The 22,878-nt window shown below is 41.9% G+C and overlaps 1 protein-coding gene across 2 annotated transcripts in view; it reads left to right on the top strand.

Moving 5' to 3' along the window:
- The window catches only part of grid2 (glutamate receptor, ionotropic, delta 2), a 979,554-nt gene that overhangs the window by 160,215 nt on the left and 796,461 nt on the right, over positions 1 to 22,878 (top strand). For both annotated transcript variants that reach the window (XM_043674401.1, XM_043674402.1), the window contains exon 2: positions 8,587 to 8,742. In XM_043674401.1, coding sequence (XP_043530336.1) covers positions 8,587 to 8,742 — 156 coding nt within the window. The remainder of the gene's footprint in view (positions 1 to 8,586; positions 8,743 to 22,878) is intronic.

Here is a 22,878-nt window from a genome sequence, read left to right on the forward strand (position 1 = left end):
CCTCATCAATCTTCTTTGTTACTTCTTCAAAAAACTCAATCAAGTTTGTGAGACATGATTTCCCACGCACAAAGCCATGTTGACTATCCTGAATCAGTCCTTGCCTTTCCAAATACATGTATATCCTGTCCCTCAGGATTCCCTCCAACAACATGCCCACCACCGAGATCAAGCTCACCGGTCTATAGTTCCCTGGCTTGTCTTTACCGCCCTTCTTAAACAGTGGCACCACGTTTGCCAACCTCCAGTCTTCCGGCACCTCACCTGTGACTATCGATGATACAAATATCTCAGCAAGAGGCCCAGCAAACACTTCTCTAGCTTCCCACAGAGTTCTCGGGTACATCTGATCAGGTCCTGCGGATTTATCCACCTTTAACCGTTTCAAGACATCCAGCACTTCCTTCTCTGTAATCTGGATATTTTGCAAGATGTTACCATCTATTTCCCTACAGTCTATATCTTCCATATTATTTTCCACAGTAAATCCCATCAGGCGGGTTTGTCTGTGGAAGCGGAAGCCTACACTGTGCTCTGCCGTTGCTGAGGGAACAGCATCCCTCACAATTGCCGTGTCAGCAATGGTAATTGAGTTGCCCACTCAATGATAATTGAGTGGGCAGCCTGTCCCTCAGAGGGTTCACAACGATGTGCGGCAATGATGTGCGTTATGGGGATAGGCTGGGTTGGTGGGGAGGTGGTGGGATGCTGTTCAGCGGGTCAGGGTAGACATGGTGGGCCCAAAGGCCGCTATCTGGACTGTAGGGATTCTGTTATTCAATCTATGGTGAAGCAGATATCTTCCATTTCCTCTGCTCTGCTGCTACCCCACTCCTCTCACCCTTTCCCTTACCTCAATTCTGCTCCTGTCACCATTTTAAGCTAAATACTGAGAAAAATGATAGAGCATTCAGCTGCAGATTCAACAGGCCAACGTTGATGCCTTCACCCACCTTACACCATCAACACTTGGCTAAATAGGCTCAGTGACAAGGCCACTCAAGAATTTGGATGCCATCCAGGACAAAGCAACTTGCTTAATTAACACATCTACCATTGAACCCAATGTTACCCAATAGTGCATTGTCCTGCGATTCGGGCATATAACGCCATACAACATGTATTAAGCTTTACCAGCCCATGCCTGACTCCTTGACGTCTACTGTCAAAAAGTGTGGTGGTGGAAAAGCATAGGCAGTCAGGCAGCGTCCAAGGAGCAGGAGAATCAGCATTTTGAGCATAAGCCCTTCATCAGGAGTCATCTGCAGTCCTCACTTTCTCCTCCTTGACATTTACTGCAGAGAAAGTGAAGGTGATCAATGTAGTGAGACAGCATTGCTGCTGTGGTTCTGTTGGCCGAGCTGGAAGTTTTTGTTGCAAACGTTTCGACCCCTGTCTAGGTGACATCCTCAGTGCTTGGGAGCCTCCTGTGAAGCGCTTCTGTGGTGTTTCCTCCGGCATTTATAGTGGCCTGTCCCTGCCGCTTCCGGTTGTCAGTTTCAGCTGTCTGCTGTAGTGGCTGGTATATTGGGTCCAGGTCTATGTGTTTGTTGATGGAATTTGTGGATGAGTGCCATGCTTCTAGGAATTCCCTGGCTGTTCTTTGTTTCGCTTGCCCTATAATGGAAGTGTTGTCCCGGTCAAATTCATGTTGCTTGTCGTCTGCATGTGTGGCTACTAAGGATAGCTGGTCGTGTCGTTTCGTGGCTAGTTGATGTTCGTGGATGCGGATCGTTAGCTGTCTTCCTGTTTGTCCTATATAGTGTTTTGTGCAGTCCTTGCATGGGATTTTGTACACTACATTAGTTTTGCTCATGCTGGGTATCCGGTCCTTCGTTTTGGTGAGTTGTTGTCTGAGAGTGGCTGTTGGTTTGTGTGCTGTTATAAGTCCTAGTGGTCGCAATAGTCTGGCTATCATTTCAGAGATGTTCTTGATGTATGGTAGTGTGGCTAGACCTTTGGGTTGCGGCATGTCCTCGTTCTGTTGCTGCATTCCCCTTCCTGGGATATCCAAAATTCTTGACAACCTCCGATGTGAATTGCTTTCTGAAGTATAGTCATTGTGTAAAACAGGAAATGCGATTACCGATTTGTGCATTGTAAGCTCCCACATAATGAATAGATAAACGTTGTGGTTTGTTGAGGGATAAATATTGATCAGAACAAATTTCTTCTTCAAATGTCCTTGGAGTTGGGATCTTTCACATTAAGTTGAGTAAGAGGGTCAGGCAATGGTTGAATGTTTACTTTGAAAGATAGCATAGCTAATCATGTAACACTCTACTACGTACAGAATTTGGTTGTTCTTTTCCAATGCCACTGATCAGTAATGTTAGAATCAAAAAGGTGTGAACCCCAGAATGAGTGTCCCGTGTTAAAAAGTCCCAGCAGCAAGCTTTTTATGAGTTTTAAAGTATTACTACCAGTTTGGATATCCCACCGATGTGATGCCTCATTCACTCATTTCTCTCACATACACTGTTGTGATGTGGAGATGATAGTGTTGGACTGGGGTGTGCAAAGTTTATACACTGTTGTGTTGTGTCTCACAGACTGTATGCAGTATGCCTTGTAGAGATAGACTCATGATATCATCACTATATTATAGTTTGCAATTAAACGGAAAAGAATTCTCAGACTCCATCCTAACTGGGGCCATTTGAAGCATGATACCTTGGTGGAATCATGCTACTCTTTTCAAATGAATGACTATAGGCCATAAGAAATAGGAACAGGAGTAGGCCATTTGGCCCCTCAAAGCTGCTACACCAATCAATAGCATCATGGCTGATCTAACATTCCTCACAACCACTTTCCTTATAACCCTTATCTCAGCCTTACATAAGGACTCTGCTCCACAGCAGCAGGAAGTTCCAAAGATTTACAACCCTCTGAGAGAAGAAATTGCTCCTCATTACAGTCTTAAATTGGCACCCCTTAATTCTGAGATTACACCCTCTGGTCGAAGACTTTCCCATGACAGGAAACATCATGTCAGCATTTACCCTGTCAAGCCCCTTAAGAGATTACACTCATGCTTTTAAATTCCAGTAAATCCGAACCTATTTGCTCATTAGACAATCCCTCTGTACCGGGGCTTATCCGGGGAACCTTTTCTGAATTGCTGCCAATGAAATAATGTCTTTCCTTAAATAAGGGGGAAGGTAAAGCTCTCATAGTCCTCCAGATATGGTTTCCCTGCACCTTGTACAGTTGCAGTAAGACGTCTCGAAACTCATACTCAATCCCCCTGAAATAAGGACCAACATTCCATTAGCCTTCCTGACTACCTGCTACGCCTATCTTGATATTAGCCTCAACACTGAAGTATGATAATTGTGTCTATCAGACTTCAATAAATATCTGTTGAATCTTTCAATACCTCCTAATCCACATTCTTTTCTTATATTACGGGAACTAAAACAAACATTGCTACATCAGACATATCCAGCTGGGGTCAAAGCCACTTTCACAAACATAGTTTACAGACAAATCTCTTTTGTGACAAGTTATCATGCCTTCAGTAAAAATAATGATTTCAAGGTGAAGTGGTAAAATGAAAGATTCTCAGTAACCTCTGAGGTTTTGTGTAGTCAAATTTCCAAAGTTTTTTCACAGGTGACCAAACATCTGGACCAGAGAATCCCTCTCCCACTCTGATGGTGTTGCTGTTCATTGACTTGGCTGTTAAGATGTCTAATGGATTGAAGACTTTCAGTAGAACTTTAGCTCCACAGGCAGGTTATGTTGTTTTCAAAGTAGTTAGAAAAGCTGTTTAAAAGTCCAAAGTCCTTTTCCAAATGAGGTGAGTTGTCAGGTCAATTGCACATTCTATTTCATGAATTTCACAACTTGAGATAACCAGTGTTTTTGCATTTGGAATCCCCACAGTGTAGAAGCAGGCCATTCAGTTCACACCAACCCTCTAAAAGAGCAGGCCCACCCTCACCCCTATTTCTGCAACCCTGCATTTCCCACAGCCAATCATTCCTGGACACTATGGGCTATTTCAAATGGCCAATCTACCTAACATCTTTGGACTGTGGGAAGGAACTGAAGCACCCAGAGGAAACACACACAGACACAGGGAAAATGTGCAAACTCCACACAGACAGTCACCCAAGGCTGGAATTGAACCCCAGGTCCCTGGCACTGTGAAGCAGCAGTGCTAACCACTGAGCCACTGTGCTGCACATTGAAAGATCCATTCACTTTGATAATAGCCGTTTGAATTTGTTTCAGGCAAGGCCATTGATACGATGTTCACCTGGAAGTTTCCTTTTGTTCTTACTTGAGACAAGGGAATGATTTTTAATCCATGACAGAAATCAGGTGACTCACAGGTGGCCATTTCTTGCTCACTACTGTGCAGTCTTAAATATGTAAAGCATTGACTGGGAGTCTATGATATACCGGATGTAGGAACTCCCTTAGTATGGTACTGAATCGTTCCTTCAGAACACGTTCAATTCTCTGGAATGAGACTTGAGCCCACGATCTTCAAATTCAGATGTAAGACCACTGCCTAATGAGCCAAGTCTGAGAAATAAGAAATAAAGACAATGATTTAAAAAGTAACACAGTAATATAATGACAGATTTAAAATAAAGTGAACTGCAATAATTCTTTTCCGTAAAAGAGCGATTTTTTTTCTTACAAATGTCATTCATACAATCTCTAAAGTCAATCAGTTGTTCATATTTACACAACAGTAATTATGTTTTTTTTATCTTTTTTTAAAGACACAGGCAAATCTTTACTGTTTGTCAGCTCAATTAAGAATTCAAAGGACACTGCTGTTTCCATCCAAAATTCTCCCTTAATATTGTGTTAAAGCCTGAGTGTAGATTCCGTACATGGGTTTCTCGAGAGGAATTTTGCTGCAGAGGAACACAGTCCCAGTTACAGGAACCAAAAGCAGCAGTTGGTTTAAATACCAATAGCATGAGTCTAACAGGGCGTAGAACTGCCCTACTTCATTGGATTCTTAATAAAGAGAAGTTAGCTTCATTCACAAACTGTTTGGTGGAAGGCACAAGTCCTTTATCCTCCTGAGGAAATCCTCTATACAGTTGTTACTGTTTGTACAAATGTATAAATATGAGCCCACTTGAAGTACACGGCAAATCTTGGGAACTTCCTGATGTGTACAGCTCAGTAATTAGGTCATAGAGGTCTGTTTACTCACTCCCTACTGAACTCTTTCAACTGACTAATGATATGAATCTCAAAACCAATGATTATGGATGTGATCAATGAGTGGCCTGAAACTCCAGTTGTTTCAATCAGAATTTCCAATAGCAGTAAATGATGTATTTTCCCAGATTTCATACACATTAAATGCAAATTGATTATGCAATGGAGCCTTTAAAATGTTTGATGTGTGAATCAAGTCTCTCCCCTTCATGAAGTTATGAGAGAGAGAAACACTTGGATTTATTTAGCATCTTTCGTGACCACAGGACATTGTGCCATATCTAATGCAGCATTTCTCTTGTAGGTGTGATGACTACACTAACTTAAGAACCATGGCAATTATATTGTACATAGTATGTTCTCAGAAAAATCAATGTGACTTTAACCAGATAAATCATTTCTTCTGAAATAAAAGTAGAGATTGCTGGAAAAGCTCAGCAGGTCTGGCAGCATCTGTGGAGAGAAATCAGAGTTAATGTTTCAGTTCGACTGACTCTTCCTCAGAAGTCAGAACTTCCCCACTTCTGAGGAAGGGTCACCCGACCCAAAACGTTAACTCTGATTTCTCTCCACAGATGCTGCCAGACCTACTGAGCTTTTCCAGCAATCTCTGTTTTTGTTTCTGATTTACAGCATCCTCAGTTCTTTAGATTTTTAATCATTTCTTCGTAATAGTCAAGTTTCAAATGTTTGGAACGAAGGGTCTGTTTCCATGTTGTGTGATTCTGTGTTGAAACTTTTAGTCAAAAAGTAGGGAGGCCATCTGGAGGAGTAACATCTTTGGAGAGGATAAATCTATCCTCTCCCATCATGGCATTATCACAATTGTCAAAGCAGAGGATGTTTCTGACAATAACCCCTCCTACCACCTACCCACCCTCCCCTAATAGCAAAAAGGAGCCACATGTATTTTTGTTGTTGCACTTTTATTTATAGATGAATAATACTGTTCATGAAGACAGGCGTTATTTTTGACTCAATGAATTCTTTAAGTTTGTCAAATGTATCCAAACAAAAGTCATATCTACAAATTTATACAACTTGATTCAGGCTTATTCACAATACAGGAAAAAGACAAAACAAAACACAAGGACACTGCATGTCTCTTCAAATCTATACAAATCAGCCTCCACCTCACCTTCAGAACCAAATAACTCATCTCAATCTGCTCCTTAATTAGCTTTGTTCACTGGATCACTGACATCACCTTGTCATCGTAGAATCCCTGCAGTGAGGAAGCAGGTCATTCAGCCCATCGAGTCCACACCGACCCTTCGGAGAACATCCCACCCTCTACAAGGGAAGCTATGATGGGCTCCAGAAGACATGCAAAGCCTTATGTATCAGGTTCACTTTGCTGTACTCCATCTGGGAGACATTTAACTCCCACAGAGTGAACCTGAAAATCCATCCAACACTACTGTATTTTACTCAGAGTGAGATTTGTATAACAATGTCGGGGAGGATGAGGTAAGCAACAACACTCTCCTTCTTTCCTTAACCTTGCCAAGGGGAGTGTATGAGATCTGGGTGATTTTAAGTCATTGTTTGCAGAAGAATGTAATAGTTCAGAGGAGGTTTACTCAGCTCATTCAGGAATGGATGGGATGTCTTATGAGGATATGTTGGATGGGCTAAGCTTGTATCTGGAGAAGTTTAGAAGGCCAAGAGCAGTTTAATTGAAAGAAAAGATCTTGAGAGACCTTGAACAGGTACATAGAAAAGAGTAGGTCCTATAGTTCTTGTGCCTGCTCCTCTGTTCAATAGGATCATGGCTGATCATCCAACTCTAGACCCTGTTCCTGTTTTCTCCCCTTGCCCTTTGATCCCTTTAGCCCCAAGAACTGTATCTGATGCCTTCTTGAAAGCATTCAATATTTTGGCCTCAATTGCTTTCTACGTCAGAGATTTCCACAAGCTCGCCGTTCTCTGAATGAAGAAATGTCTCCTCATCTCAGTCCTAAATGGGTTACTCCAGATTCTTCAACTGTGATTCCTTGTTCTGGACTCCCCAGTCATCGGGACCATCCTTCCTGCATTTACCTTGTCTAGTCCTATTAGAATTTTATAGGGGTTTCTACGAGATTCTCTCTTATTCTTCTAAAGTCCAGTACATATAGTGTGAACTCTCTCTTCATATGTCAATCTTGCCACCCAAGTTATCAGTCTGTTACAGCATTGCATTCTCATCTGAAGACTTGCAACAGATGACCAGTAGGTGCGAATTATCGGTAAAGATGACAAACCACAGGGGGAGATATTAACTGTGGTCGGCAGCTCTCTGTGTAAGAAAGATAATGAATGCATGCTAATTATTTACAATTTAAATTAAAAAAATTATACTTGCATGTCTGCACAAACTAGCATCTGACCCTCTTGAAAGTTTCTTATGAAGTTTAACTGAGCACAGTAGCCACATAAAGAATGAAAATGTGACTTGTGCTGCAGCACAACATTTACATACTTCTTATAGTCCCCTTATAGGCTCACATTAATTGAACCTGCAGGAAATTCACTGTTATTATAGTTTTGCATAACCATTAGAAAAATTTGACCTTCATTACTACTTCCTCGGGCTCAGCTCAAATTTAAATGCATGTGTGATCATTTTTTCTCAGACTGATGCTTCAGATCGTTAATAGTTATCATTTGCCTCACCATCTATTGTGCTTTAGCCCCTCGGACCTACTGAAAAATGTTTTTCAATGTGGTCCCTGTGAATGGTGATGAGCTATAATATACGATTGGCAACAAAACCTTGATAGTTGCTGTTGAAGCAGGTCAGATTCACAAGTTTAGAAATATTGGATGACGAGCGCACAATGCAGGAATTAAAAGGAGCTTACTTTTCTTTCACAACCACAGATATCATTAAGTATGTCACAGCCATTACTTATGACCGTATTAACATGTGCAGTCAGATCCAGCAAACAGCAATGAAATTATTGACGCATTGGTTGGGGAATAAATATTCACTAGTTGTGCTGTCTGGCTCTACTTTGAATAGTGCTATTGGATCTTCTACAAATACCAGAGCGTGCAGACAGGTTTGTGGCTCACTGTCTGTTCCCCAATGCAGACCTCTCATGGAGAGTTAGCAAGATGGTAGGCTAAGGTTATTGGAATGGGGAGACATATGAATACAGAAAACAAATAGATCATTGGCAAGGTGCCACCAATGTGGCACAGCTGACCTTTTCAGTCAGGTTTTCCAGATCTGGATTTTCAGACACATAACACTTCCCTTTCACCCCTTTGCTAGAGCCTGTGATACAAATATGCCCAGTGTCAGCAACAAGGCAAGGTGTGAGATCAAGTGTTATATGTTATGTTGTAGTGCAACATACATTTTGCCAAAGTATTTCAAAAACCATCATTTTACTTTAACAGGGGCAATTTTTGATGAAACTGCCAAGAAGGATGATGAAGTGTTTCGGCTGGCTGTAACTGACCTTAACACGAATGAGGACATTTTACAGACGGAGAAAATTACATTTTCTGTGACATTTGTGGACAGCAACAATCCTTTCCAAGTTGTCCAGGAAGGTAGGAATCAATTATCAAATGTTTGGCTCAGCTTACATTTGTCTTGTAATTGTTGACATTTATGCGCCATTGCGGCCATAGTTTACCATTGCAAAATCTAATGAGTTTTTCTTTTGGCTCAGTACTCTCGTGGAAAAATGTTGATCCTTCAATTACAGAATTGTTTTGCACATGAATTTAGAGCATTTGTCAACTTCCGTCTGTAAAATGCATTCGAAATCTGGCTTTTCTAGTTGTTGATAAAACACATCCAAATGTTGCACTAGAATCGCAGTAAGAAAGAAGCAGATTTTGAAGGTAACACATTGAAAAGAGAGCTGCCAATTCAGATTGGACTCCCGTGTTCTTCTCTACCCATTTTACACTCCTTTGATCTCAGTAGGGCATGCAATTGGGTGTGGATGTGAATCAACTCAGTGATCTGATTCTGTCAGTTTCCCATGACAGGATTAATCTAAAATGGCTCCTGTGATATTTCAAGTTTGGTATTCTTGCTTTTACTGATTATACAAAGATAGGTAGAAAAGTAAGTTGTGAAAAAGGCATAAAAATGTCTGCAAAGATAAATAGATTAAATAAAGTTTTAAATTTAAAATGATAAATAGATTAAATCCTTAGGCAAAAGATTTGACGGTGGAATGTAATGTGGGAAAATGTGAACTTTGGCAGGGGCAAGAACAAAAATACATGGAGAAAAATTACAGAACTCTGTTGTACAGAAGGATCTGGGTGTCATTGTACATGAATCACAAAACGTTAGCATGCAGATGCAGCAAGTGATTAAGAAGGTAAATCTAATATTGTCATTTATTGCAGATGGAATGGATTATAAAAGTAGGGAGGCTTTGCTTCACTTATATGGGTTAGTGGTAAGACTGCATCTGGAGTACTGCAAATGGTTTTGGTCCCAGTATTTAAGAAAGGACAAAATTGCATTGGAATAAGTTCAGATAAAATTCTGATGAAGCAATTATTCTTTGATGGAAGGTTGCACAGTTGGCCCTGTGTCCATTGGGCTTTAGAAAAATGGTAGGTAAACTGATTGGAACATAAAAGATCCAGAGAGGACATGACAGGAAGGGTGTTGTCTTTGTGGGAGAGACTAGAACCAGGGGGCAGAGTTCACAAATATGAAGCCCCCACCTTTCAAAGCAAAGATTATTTTTCTCTCTCAAACGGCCACAAATCTGTGAGATTCCCTACCCCAGAAGGTGACGGTGGCAGGGTCATAGGATATTATTAAGGCAAAGGTAGATCGCTTGTTGACCAATGAGGGAGTCAACACTGAAGGTGCTGAGTATAGTGAGGAAAGTGGAATGGAATGGCATATCAGACCATGCATGATTGTATCAAACGCCTTAGCAGACTCCAGGTGTTAATTAGTATTCTTTGTTGCTAATCATGTGGTTGTAAAGCTGGAAATCTTCAACAACATATCTTTCTTTTCAGAATTTTTTTTGTTAGTTAAATGTCTTTCCGGGAAAATGGAATTGATGTTTAGATCAGTTGCATAGAAAAATAGTCTCTTCCTGTTCTTATTGTCCCAGTAATGAGCTATAGGATGGTGTGCATTCTGACATCACAAGGACAAAATGTGTGCACCTTTCTGGTATTCTGAAAGTTTTCTGAAATGTCAATTTCTCTCAAAGCAGAAGTCAGGCTTTGCCAATTTCTCCCATTATTCCCATTCCTGAATAAATTCAAGAATTGCTGGATCTGAATGACTCTTTGGGTACTTTAGAAGCATGTTAAGTTGTTTAATAGACTACAGCAAATTTTAAACAAATTGGTCAACAAAGATCCAGTCAACATTGTTATGATTTCAGGCCAAATTGTCAAATATATGTTTCAATTTTTGGAGAAAGTGCTGATTTTTATTCTTTTAAGTGAACAGAAAATGAGTTACTGTGAGAATAAAGTCAGAAAATTCCACATTTTTGAACAAACATCAATAAACCTAACTACACAACATTAAATCAGCAGTGCAACTGCTTGTACCACTACTATTCTAACACACAGAATTAACAGATGGTAACTATGGGTTATTGACAGTGATCAAACAAACCACAGTCCACATCCCTTGGCAAATGAGACCAAGACCAATCTCACAATTCCTCAGCAAATTCATTCAAATATCAATGCCATGGTGAGTCATTAAACCTCATTGAATTTCATAAGGGATCACAATTCTTCATATTTGCTGAGCTGGCCTTGAAGTTCTCTCTCAAGAGCCACTTTGTCATGGGTCTGCCTCAAAGTCTGCTTGCTTTAGCTGGTCACTTTTCTTTCAGAGCCTACGTTCTCCTGCATTCTGGGAGTTGCATTCCCACACTCACAGACATAACTTCAGCTTTTCAAGGACTACTGCTATCAAGCAAATACCCGTGTTTGCTATTAATAACTTGTCAAATTTTCTGCCCCTCCATCCTTTCTAGAATTCTCAATATCAAACCACTCTTGGATGTCTCACTGGATTCCCCACTTACAACAGTTGCTGTCCCAAAAGCTGCACGTTGACATTGGCTCTACTTCTCTCCCTTTCCCTCTCTTATATTCTTTTCTGAACAACTTAAATTGTACTGCAAGAAATTTTGGAGACCTTGTAACTATCTTCACCTCTATTTCTGGATATCGTTGCATGTAACTAATATTTTGGAACAGTAAAATGTAGAACTGAATATGCCCTGAAAGTTATATCCTTACAGAATGCTGGCTTCTTCAGCACACAAAATAAATGCCTATAGCAAAAAGGGCTCATCACGTTTGCACATTGGAAAGTTAAAGAACTGAATAGTGAGATATATATTTGCATAATGTTCAAATCTGGGGACATTGAATTTCCTCAGAGCGTAGCTAGCTCTGTCACATAACTGGAACCTTTCTGCAGTTCAATCACAGTTATGGAAGTGGAGTGGAAGAACCAGGTGGGAAATTCTTTCCCTGTTGCCCACAACAGGGCATTAGCACTGTTGGAATAGTATATGCACCATCTACAATTGCAATTGAGAAGATGGTAGCAAACTGCCTACGTGAACCTTTGCAGCCCAGGTATGATGTGGACATTTCCAAGATAGGAAATTCCAGGATCTTGATCCTGTGACAATAAAGCAATATTGACATATATTTCCAACTCAAGACTGTACATGACTTTCAGTTGGTGATGTTCAATATATTAACTCTCATCTTATTTCATCACATTATGTTAACATGTATTCTGATCTAACATCTCATTTTAAAAGTTATCTCTGACGTTGTCAAATTTAATCACTTGGATAACGCTTGCTATGCTATGTAAAGGTTATTAATAAAACGGTTCATTTCACATTACGCCGCTTTAACTCATAAATAGTTTTTGAGAAATGAATTGCAATTTTTAATTAAACAAGACAATTTTTTTGTGTGTATCTTATTCACCCCTAACAATTGGCACCTAACTCTCAGTGTGTACGCAGATATCAGATACTGCAGCTAATCCATGCCTGGGCAGACACATCACCTACTGACTGATGCTGTATCATTGCTGGAGAAGTTGTAATGACTTTGACCCTGCTGGGGTCTTCCTCCCACTGTGGATGCTGACAGCTTTCCATTTTGTGGTGTTTTGGAAGTAAATACGTCAAAGGATTTAAAGAAAGTGAGTGCAGTCAGATTTCCCAACAGCGAGCTCTGCTGCTTGAAATACCTCAGGAAATACTGGCAATGAGTCAATGATCAGCGTTTATGTGACACCAAACAAAGCTGAACCCCTGGTTATCACCATAGGATGTAGCTGGGTCAAAAAAAAATCACTTAAATGTACCTCATGGGCCATGGCTAATTATTTCATTTATAAGTTTTGTTTTGCTTTAAAGGAGTTAAAAGATAAGTTCACATCTTGCAATATCATTCTTCTATCAGTATTCGACGTGTTGCTGATGGGTTTCTGCTACCTTGCTCCTACAAGGCAATCAGGCGGTTAGTCAAAGAGAGTGGTGCTGGAAAAGCACAGTTGGTCAGACAGCATTCATGGAGCAGGAGAATCGATGTTTCGAGCATAAGCTCTTCATCACTCATTCCTGATGAAGAGCTTATGCTCGAAACGTCAACTTTCCTGCTCCTCGGATGCTGTCTGACCAGCTGTGCTTTTCCAACACCACATTCTTCGACTGTGATCTCCAGCATCTGCAGCCCTCCTTTTCTTCTAATCAGGATGCTGGGCCTTGGCATTCTAATATCTGAGCACCAAGAACCTTCAATTGATATTCTTTGCTCCACGAGCCATTATTTCACTCATTATTTTTATTGACCTAAACAACAACTGGGGAAGTTGAGGGATTTTGAGAAATATTGTCTATCCCAAGGGCTGATTTTATGAGTCAGGCCTCATTTAATATGTCACTTTCTGACCTCCAGGACAAAAGGGCTATGGGGTGTCGGTGGGAAGCAATTGTCCAGCTACTCAAATTGGCCAAATGCAGGTCCTCAGGGGAGACATCCTGGAAGTGTATACGTGCTTCAGGAGCTCCCTTTTCAGATCAGAACCAGTCAATTCCAATTCTGCTTTTTTCTGGGAAGAGAGGAGAAAACACAAAGGCAGAAGATGTCAATTTATTTCTTTACAGGTTAATGAGGGGGGATGCAGTAACACTCTGATTTTGTTTAAATCTAGGTTACAGCACGTCTTGTGTCACTCTCCACCCTGAGCTCAGTCTAAAGGTTTAGGTGAGAGATGACCCTCGAGGTGTCCATTCAGGTAGCCAGTCTGAAGCAGAAAAGTAATAAATAAATTCCTAACTCTATTTCAATGGCATCCTCTCCCATCCACCACTGTATTTCATCAGGTAGACTGGCAAAGAAGATCAAGACCCCTTCCACCGTCTGTGCCCTTGTCTTTCCCCACTTCCTCCATCTCTCTGCTCCCCAGCTCACCCGGCAACAGATGACAGGTCCTGCATTTACCCGGAAACATTGCAGAGCCAGGCTGATGTCTCTGGTCTGCTCCATCCAACCCAGGAGAACATGCAGAAGTAAAACTGACCTCTTTCACCTCATCCATACTGAAACTGATGCCTCATTTGTCTTGGCAGTCAATGCTAGAAGCATAGTTGTATTGCAGCACTTGATATTCTATCCCAGTGAGGAAAATCTTCATTATTTCTCAGGCCATCCCACTTGTGTTCATGCCCAGTCATTGTGAATTTTCAGTTGTTTGAATGCAAGTCAGGGACAGTACAGTGGCTCAGTGATTAGCATTGCTACCTCACAGGCACCAGGCACCTGGGTTCGGTACCAGCCTCGGGCAACCATCTGTGTGGAGTTTGCACATTCTCCCTGTGTCTGCATGGGTTTCCTGCAGGTGCTCCAGGTTCCTCCCAGAGTGCAAAAATATGCAGATTAGGTGGATTAGCCATGCTAAATTGCCCATAGTGTCCTGGATATGCAGGCTAGGTGGGTTAGTCTTGGGAAATGCAGGATTATAGGGATAGAGTGGGGGGGGGGGGGGGGGGGGGGGAGTGTCTGGATGGGATGCTCTTTGAAGGGTCTGACTGTACTTGATGGGCCAAATAGCTTGCATCCACACTGTAGGGATTTTATGGTATCTATGTATCTTTACGTTTAATTGAATCCAAGGAACTGGAAAATATTCCCAAAATATTGAGATTTCAGTATAAGGTGGTGGGAGAATCATTGAGACTTTCAACAATGGTGAGACCCCATCACAATTTTACATATCAACCTTTATCATAATTGACTCCTGTCTTACCGCAGCTATTGAAGTGTCAATGATACAGGTTGGCGTTTAACATGGTTGAAGTGCAGCCTTCGTGGTTTTACATTTATCGAAGATTTTCATCCCAGTTCACTGTGAGTGATTTATGTTCAACCTTTCTTTCAGACATATCGTACATGGAAAGAATTATACGATGAGTTTGTGTTTTGTTTCAGTTCCTTCCACAACCTTGTTAATCCCTATCTATGGAAACCCCACCAGCTGTACAAATCTTGGCAAGATCTATCCTCCTCCAGTTCCAATCTTGTTCACTGCCCCCAGTTTTGATCACTCCATCACCTACAGCTGGCAGGAGTTCCCTCCCTAAACCTCTCTGACACTTTGAGTAGAACATAATGCCCTCATACCCTTAACATCCACCCCACCTCCTCAAATCACCCCTCCCTTCTGGAGGTGAGCTCCACGGTTGGAGGTGGGGGAAGAGCGTGTGATCGGTCAGGAATCTGTAAGGTTAGGAACCCATTGCCCCTGATCATCCCCAACCCTGGATGATGGGGCAGGAAACCTTGTATGCTGCCTTCTGACCTGGATAGCAGTTATAAAACCTAAGGAGCAGAACTAGACCATTCTGCCCATTGAGTCTGCTCTGCCATTCAATGAGGTCATGGATCTTCTGATGATCCTCAACTCCACTTTTCTGCCATTTCCCCATAACCTTAGGTTTGCAACTAATACCCACTCACAGGGCCTCATCCTGACATATTAGCAGCCACAGGTGGGATCTTGCACTGCGTGGAAGCCACTAAGCACAATCTACTGAAGGCCTGGAAACAGTTATTGCTGCCCAGAGTGGTCTTATTGGTAGAGCTCCTGGTCTCTACTCAGTCAGGAACTCTCTCAGTAGGGTTTTTGTTAGCATTTCCCACATAACTGGAGAAAGAGCTATATGAAATATCCCCAGTTGGAGTCGTTAGTAAAGGACTTGATTCCCTCAGGCCTCCAGAGAGTGATGAGGGGGAGCAGGCAATGAGGGATGCTGTCAGCTTTGGTGTCAGATGTCAGGACTTCTTCATTAAATTCCAGCCTCCTTCTTTAAAATGGTCATTCAACAAATTCTGTTGGCTATGCCTTTGGTCACACTATCTGATTATGTCCTTATACGGCTCAGCATCAACCTTTCTTTACATTACCCACACGAGATGTTTTGCAAATTATGGGCATTATATAGATGTAGATTACAATGTCATGATTCACCCGGTTCAGATAGTGAAAGGAACTTACCCCCAGTGCGTCTTCTCGTGGTGAAGCAGAGTGGAAAGGTTATGGATGTCTTTGTGTGTTGTTGTTAGAGATTAGCACATTTTACAGTATTAAATCTCTTTCATTTTCACTGTCTGGATGATGAATGCTCCTGGCGTTTTCTCATCACATTGAACCCGAGTCCTCTCACACACACACACACACACACATGACAAAGCAGACAATGCTTCAGCAAAGGCTGTGTGGAAAATGAAAATGAAAATTCTGTTCCCTTATAAAAAAAAGTGTAAAGGTAAGCATGGAATGTATCATTGTTCATGTTCCATTCTGAAATTGGAAACAAATCTTTAGCATTTGAAAGCCTGGAATTTGGGAGATGCATTTCTGCATAGAGTTTCTTTGTCAAAGAATGAATGAGCTATTTCTTCATACTGTAATACATTATAAAGTGAGATTCTGCAAACCCATCAATCAATGCTGATTAAATCTTGCCTATTGATCAGAATTACAGACCTGCCCTACTGTACTTCAAAGGACAATTAAAAATATCTGGGACAGTGATTCCTTAATTTTCTCCATCAGCTACATTTGGAAAGTCCATTAAATCAGAATCTCAGCTTTATTAAAAAGTGGCAGACAGAAGTGATCACCGTCATGTAACCACTTTCATCATCAAGCACATTTCATTGGAGATAGTTCAGAGAAGGTTCACTAGCATGATCTCTGGCATTGAGGGATTGTCTTATGATTCTGGAGTAAAGTGGTGCTGGAAAAGCACAGCAATTCAGGCAGCATCCGAGGAGCAGTAAAATCGACGTTTCGGGCAAAAGTCCTTCATCAGGAATCCTTCATTCCTGATGAAGGGCTTTTGCCCGAAACGTCGATTTTCCTGCTCCTCGGATGCTGCCTGAACTGCTGTGCTTTTCCAGCACCACTTTACTCCAGAATCTAATTTCCAGCATCTGCAGTCATTGTTTTTACCTACCGGATTGTCTTGTGAGCAAAGGTTAAGCAGGGCACAGTGGCTCAGTGGTTAGTACTGCTCCCTCACATCGTCAGGGACTCGGGTTTGATTCCAGCCTTGGATAACTGTCTGTGTGGAGTTTGCACATTCTGCCTGTGCCTGTGTGGGTTTCCTCCCACAGTCCAAAAATGTGCAGGTTAGGTGATTTGGCCGTGCCAAGTTGCCCATAGTGTGTTGGATAGGTTCATTAGTCAGGGGTAAATATAAAGTTATAGGGACGGGGAATGGGTTTGGGTGGGTTACTCTTCAAAGGATTGGTGTGATCATGTTGGACTGAAGGATCAGTTTGTAGGGATTCTATAATTCAGGTTGGGGCTATGGTGTTTAGAAGAATGAAAGGTGATCTCATTGAAAAATATGGGATTCTTCAGGGGCTAAACAGGATAAATACTGTTTATAAGAGGATGTTTCCCCTTATGGAGAGTCTAGATCCAGAGGCATGATCTTGGAATAAAAGGGCACCAATTTGTGACTGACATAAGGAGGAATGTCTTCTCTCAGAGGACTGTAAGTCTTTGGAATTTCTTTCCACAGAGAGTAGAGTCTGCTTGTGTATATTTAAGACTCAGAACGATAGATTCTTCATCAGTCAGGGAATCAAGGGTGACAGGGAAAGGACAGGAAAGTGGACATGAGGAATGTTGGATTAGCCATGATCCTATTGAATGGTCGAGCAGGCTGGAGGGGCTGAATAGCCTACTCCTGTTTCTGTTTCTTATGTTTTTATGGACTTGTGGTTTCTGCCCATTGCCATCTCAATTCTCAGCTATTCCATCGTTCTCTTAACTGCCCTTCCATCCTCCATCTTTTGCCAATATCAGCGTGTGAGAATCTCCCCCTGCCTGCACCCGACACTATAACAAGTCCCACATGTATCGTCATTAATCTACGTTGCATTCTGCCCTGGGAACACTGCAACTTTACCCACTGAGCCCCCACAACAATTTTAGTTTCGACTCCATTGCAAATTGCTTAATTGTTTTTTTGTGAGCAACTTCCTTCATTTCAGCAGAAAGGAGTAATCTGCAGTTGCTTACACCAAAGTACAGATCAGATGGGCCTCATTCATGTCAGTTTCAGTCCATGGGGAAGAGGACAAAAATCTTAAGGAAGACAAATGAAAAAATAATTCAGTTACTAAAGGGTCAGGAAACTTGCAGATTTATCATGGGGCCATTTGTTGGACAGACATAATAAACAGATGAACAGGAGCACTGTTGGATTCTTGTTGAATGCACTTCTGGATAACTTTTAAACAAAGAGATGTTTTAAAGTAATGTAAAGGGGCAGACTTGATCTGTGCACACTATGGCTACCTTTGCAGTCAGTTCTCCATATCTGAGTTAGAGTTTGACAGTCAGCAATGGCATCACTGTTGAGAATCAGTGCCAACACATCACCTCCCTCAAGTGGCCAATGGTGCAAACCTACTGTACAATCTCAATCTCAATCATCTGGACCTTACCATCGCTGGGAATGGTTTGGTTTCGAACTGACAAAATAGCTGCCAGATGACATGGTGCGTCAGAATTCGAAGAATAACAAAAATAAACAGCTTTTGAGAGGAGGGCATTTCAATGCACCTTGGAACGAATTGAATCCGATGTAAGTATGAAGTGCTCAATCTTGGTTTTTTTAAAAAAATTCCATTGAACCCTCCCCAGTGTTAATATTGGATGGATTCTTATCAATAAAGGGCTGACACATTTACACCACAGCTGCTGTTAAGATATGAGAGAGTTTTGAGCAGCATTATAATGTGACTCTTCAGTCTCCTCATTGCTGCTGTCTCTCTGTCTAATTGTGAGAGGCTAATGGGCCAACCTTGTCTTTTGCTATCCTTTCTCACACCTACAAATCTCTGAAGTTCCTGTATTCCTCCAATTCCGATTTCTTGTACATCCTCGGTTTTCATTGGTCCATTATTGGAAAGATATGGCTTCAGCTGCCTAATCTTGACAATTCATCATTTACTTTCCCTCCCCTATAAAACTCTCCTTAAATTCTACCTCTTTGTCCAAGCTTCTGGCCAACAGCTCTGATATCCCCTTTTGTGACTTTGTGTCTTTTTGTGTTCATTCATGAAATATCAGCATGACTAGCCGGGCCAACATTTACATGCGTCGAAGAGTGGGATGTTGGAAATGTGCAGCCAGTCAGGCAGTATCCGAGGAGCAGCAGAGTCAACGTTTCGAGCATCAGCTCTTCAATAGGAATGAGGGTTCATTCCTGATGAAGAGCACATGCTTGAAACGTCGATTCTTCTGCTCCTTGGATGCTACCTGACCAGCTGTGCTTTTCCAGTATCCCACTCTTCAACTCTGATCTCCAGTATCTGCAGTCCTCACTTTCTCCAACATTTACATGCGCTTGAGAAGATGGTACTGAGTCAGTACCTTGAGTCCAAAGGAACGTCTTGCTCAGCTATTTTAGAGTTAAGAGTCAAACACATTGCTGGGGGTCTGAAGCCATGTATGTGCGAGACTGTAAGGATTACAACTTTCCCTCCCCAATGTCAATAGCAAATATGATGCGATTTTATAATAAATTGGCAACTTCATTTTTTTAATTGACAAGGGAGTCAAGAGTTACGGGGATTTGTAGGCAGGAACGTGGAGCAATGCCTATCGTTCTTAATTAAATGGAGTAGGTGGTGGAACACCAGCTCTTATTTCTTGTGTTCATATTCATCAGTAGGTTTTAACTAATTAGCTGAACTTAAATTTGATCTCAACTACTGTAGTGGGATTTGATTAGTTTGGGTGTCATTAGTTTAGATGTCTGTTTTTGTAGCCCAGTAACAAGACCATTTGGCAGTAGACCTCTACTTTGCAATGCTTTGATATATTTTTCTAAACACAAGGTGCCATATAAATGTAAGTTGTTAGTGAGTATATAAAGAAATGACTATAGGGGAGAGCACCAACTGTTTGGGAGATTTTGGTGATAACTCACTATACAAAGAACAACCAATAGCCATTAAGCCATTAACTTGGTCTTGGGTATTGACGGGGTTTTGGTGGCTGGTTGGGGGTGGGGAGGTTGATGATGAGGCAGGACTGTCGCACCCTCTGATTCTGCACAGCTTGTGCATGCCCAAACCAAGAAATTGGCTCTTGGGCCTCAGTAACCGACTCAGTGTTGGTCACGCCAGGTTGGAGCATGGCCAGCTTGGAGTGTGTCCCTCAATGCTGAGGCAGCGAACCTCTCCAGCAGTTTCCCTGAGGACAATCCTGGGAGGGGATTAATCCATGGAGAGGGAACCGATCGCAGCTCCTGACTCCACTCTTTCTCAAAAAACAAAATTATTTACCTGCTATTACTGCACGGTGCATCAGTGGTTAGCACCGCTGCCTCATGGTGCCAGGGACCCAGGGTTAATCCTACCCTCGTGCTATTGTCTGTGTAGAGTTTGCATGTTTTCCCTGTGTCTGCATGGGTTTCCTCTAGGTGCTCTGGTTTCCTCCCGTAGTCCAAAGCTGTGTAGGTTAGGGTGGATTGGGCCGTGCTAAATTGCCAATAGTGTGCAGACTAGATGGGTTAGCCATGGGAAATGTGGGGTTACATGGATGGGGTGGGTCTGGATGGGATGTTCTTCAGAGGGTCAGTGTAGACTCGATAGGCCAAATGGCCTGCTTCCACACTGTAGGGATTCTTGGCTTTGTCAGCAGCTGAAAAATCTGTCATCCCTATTTTTAACATGTGTTCTTTAGCAGTACCTCAACCTGCTAAGTTGTGTACTCCAGGGACCCAGCAACTGCATTAGACATCTTCCTAACAAGAGGACCCCACCATTTTCGTAGTGGGACAAATGCCTGTTTGATTTGGTAGAGGCTGCCACATTGCTAACACTAATCTGTTTTACACTGTTCTTGTACCTGCAAAATGGTCAGATCACACCAATTTCTCCCCCACTATCTTAGGTGAGCTTTTTTTTTAAGATGGTGCTTGTTGCTTGGTAACCTGCTAACAATCACCTGATGGTTCTTATTTACTGTATGCAGGTGTCATTAGTTGGTGAATCCACTGGCTGAAATCACAGAAAGCCAGCCAATATTACATACAACAAAAAACCTGACTGAAACAATCCCAGAAATGTGAATAAATTGAATATATGTGAACAGCTACAAGCCAGGAAACTCACTGCTGGCTTTACATGATGATTGTAAGCTGTTAGAATTTTCTTCTCATGGTTAATGATGTCCTCTGAAGCTCCCAGTGTTATTACCATTGTGCAATCTCCTCTGGGTATCTATTTTTCTATATCTCTCTCAGAGGCAGTTACTCTTATAATAACTATCCTTGAATCACATACTTAGTAGAGTATTTTAAACTGCTCTGAGATGTAGCTTAGATTTTTCCTGTCTGAAGTGGACAGAACCATCAATTCTGGCTGAGAGAATGTGCCCACAGATTTCCTGGGCTGCTTCCTGATGGCTTAAGACTGCATCATGAACATCTGTATGGTCCACTGAATTCTACAATAAGTAAAGCTGTCAGCTTTTTCATTTGTGCATGAGCCAGCTGCTATTGTTTCAGTGTTTTACTGAACAGGCTTCTATCAGTGTTCATAGGAGACTTCCTTCTTTCCTCCCTCCTTTCTCTCACTCCTTCCTTTCTCTTCTTCTTTTCCACCCTTTCCTTCCTTTTTCCGTTTCGCTCATATCCTTCCTTCCCTTAATTTCCCTTAACCCCCTTTTCTCCTCCCTCCATTCCTTTAACCTCCCTCTCTAGACCCCCTTCCCTTCCCATCTGGCCATACTAGAGTTACATAGCATAGAAAAAGCTCCTTCAGTCTATGCCAACCAACAAACACTCATCCCATTTACCTGCAACTGGCCCACAACCTACATTGCCCTAGCATTTTCAGTAACTTCTCACAGATTTTATCATAAAATCCATGCAGTGTGTTATTTGGCCCATCAAGTCCACACCATCCCTCTGAAGAGCATCCAACCCAGACCCATCTCCCTACCCTAGCCCTATAACCCTGCATTTCCCATGCCTAATCCACCTAGTCTGCACATCTTTGGGTGGTGGGAGGAAACCCACACAGACACGAGGAGAATGTGCAACCTGCACACGGGCAGTCGCCCGAGGCTAGAATCAAACCTAGGTCCCTGGCGCTATGAGGTAACAGTGTTAACCACTGTGCCACCAGGCTATTTCGCCAGATGGGAATACTGTTCCAATGAATGAACAGTAACCTGAATCATAAGCTCCATTCCTCTCTCCATAGCTGCTGAATATCTCCAGCACTTCCTGCTTTTGTTTCCAATTTCCAGCATCTGTTGTATTTTGCTTTTGTACCTTCTCTATATTCTCTTCCCTTAAAAGTCTGTATCTTAGGGTTAAGAGTTCAATCATTAGATCACAGGGTAATGTGCACAATAACCTTGGAGTTGAACAATAAGAGGAAAGAAAAACCTGTATTTTGGAAGTATCTTTGATGTTCAACAAATACCCCAGTGTTGAAAATTGAGAATTACAGCAACCAAATTTGCATGCAGCGAGCTCCCATAAGTAGTAATGTGATAATGTAATCTGCTTTAATGCTGTTTGAGAGATAAATATTTGTCAGGACATCAGAGAAATCTCTGTATTTTCTCTTTCAAAAGCCACATCAAATAACTTGTTTTCTATCCTTTTCAGAGGGACAATGGGGCCTTGGTTTGAGCTCTCATCTGAAACACACCTCCAACATTAGAACCACACCATTGTATTCACATGACTTTTTTAGTGAGACCTAAAGCCACAGCCTTCTGATAGAGAGGTAACAGGGCTACAAGCAAAGCCACAGATGGCATTAGCATGTCAGGAACTCACTTACTCTCCAGTTAAGAGCTATTTCTAATCAACCTGTTCAGGAGAGCAGGTGGGACTTGAATCCAGATCTCCTGGCTCAGAGGCAGGGGCACTGTCACTGCACCAAAAGAGCCCTTTGCTCGGTTGATGTCCGCATGACCAAGGATCAAATTCAAGCCATTTTCCAAATGAGATCTTCAGGCCTTTTCATTTTGAATCAGGCGCGCACTTGAGAATCTCCTCTGGTTGAATAAATGGAGTGGAGTGACAGAGCAGTATGGACTAGGGGAAGCATATTCATGTCCTTTCAAGGGATTGAGTTGAGGGCTTAAGAATC

The sequence above is a fragment of the Chiloscyllium plagiosum genome, chromosome 32 (assembly GCF_004010195.1).
Source record: "Chiloscyllium plagiosum isolate BGI_BamShark_2017 chromosome 32, ASM401019v2, whole genome shotgun sequence".
NCBI classification, from domain to species: domain Eukaryota; kingdom Metazoa; phylum Chordata; class Chondrichthyes; order Orectolobiformes; family Hemiscylliidae; genus Chiloscyllium; species Chiloscyllium plagiosum.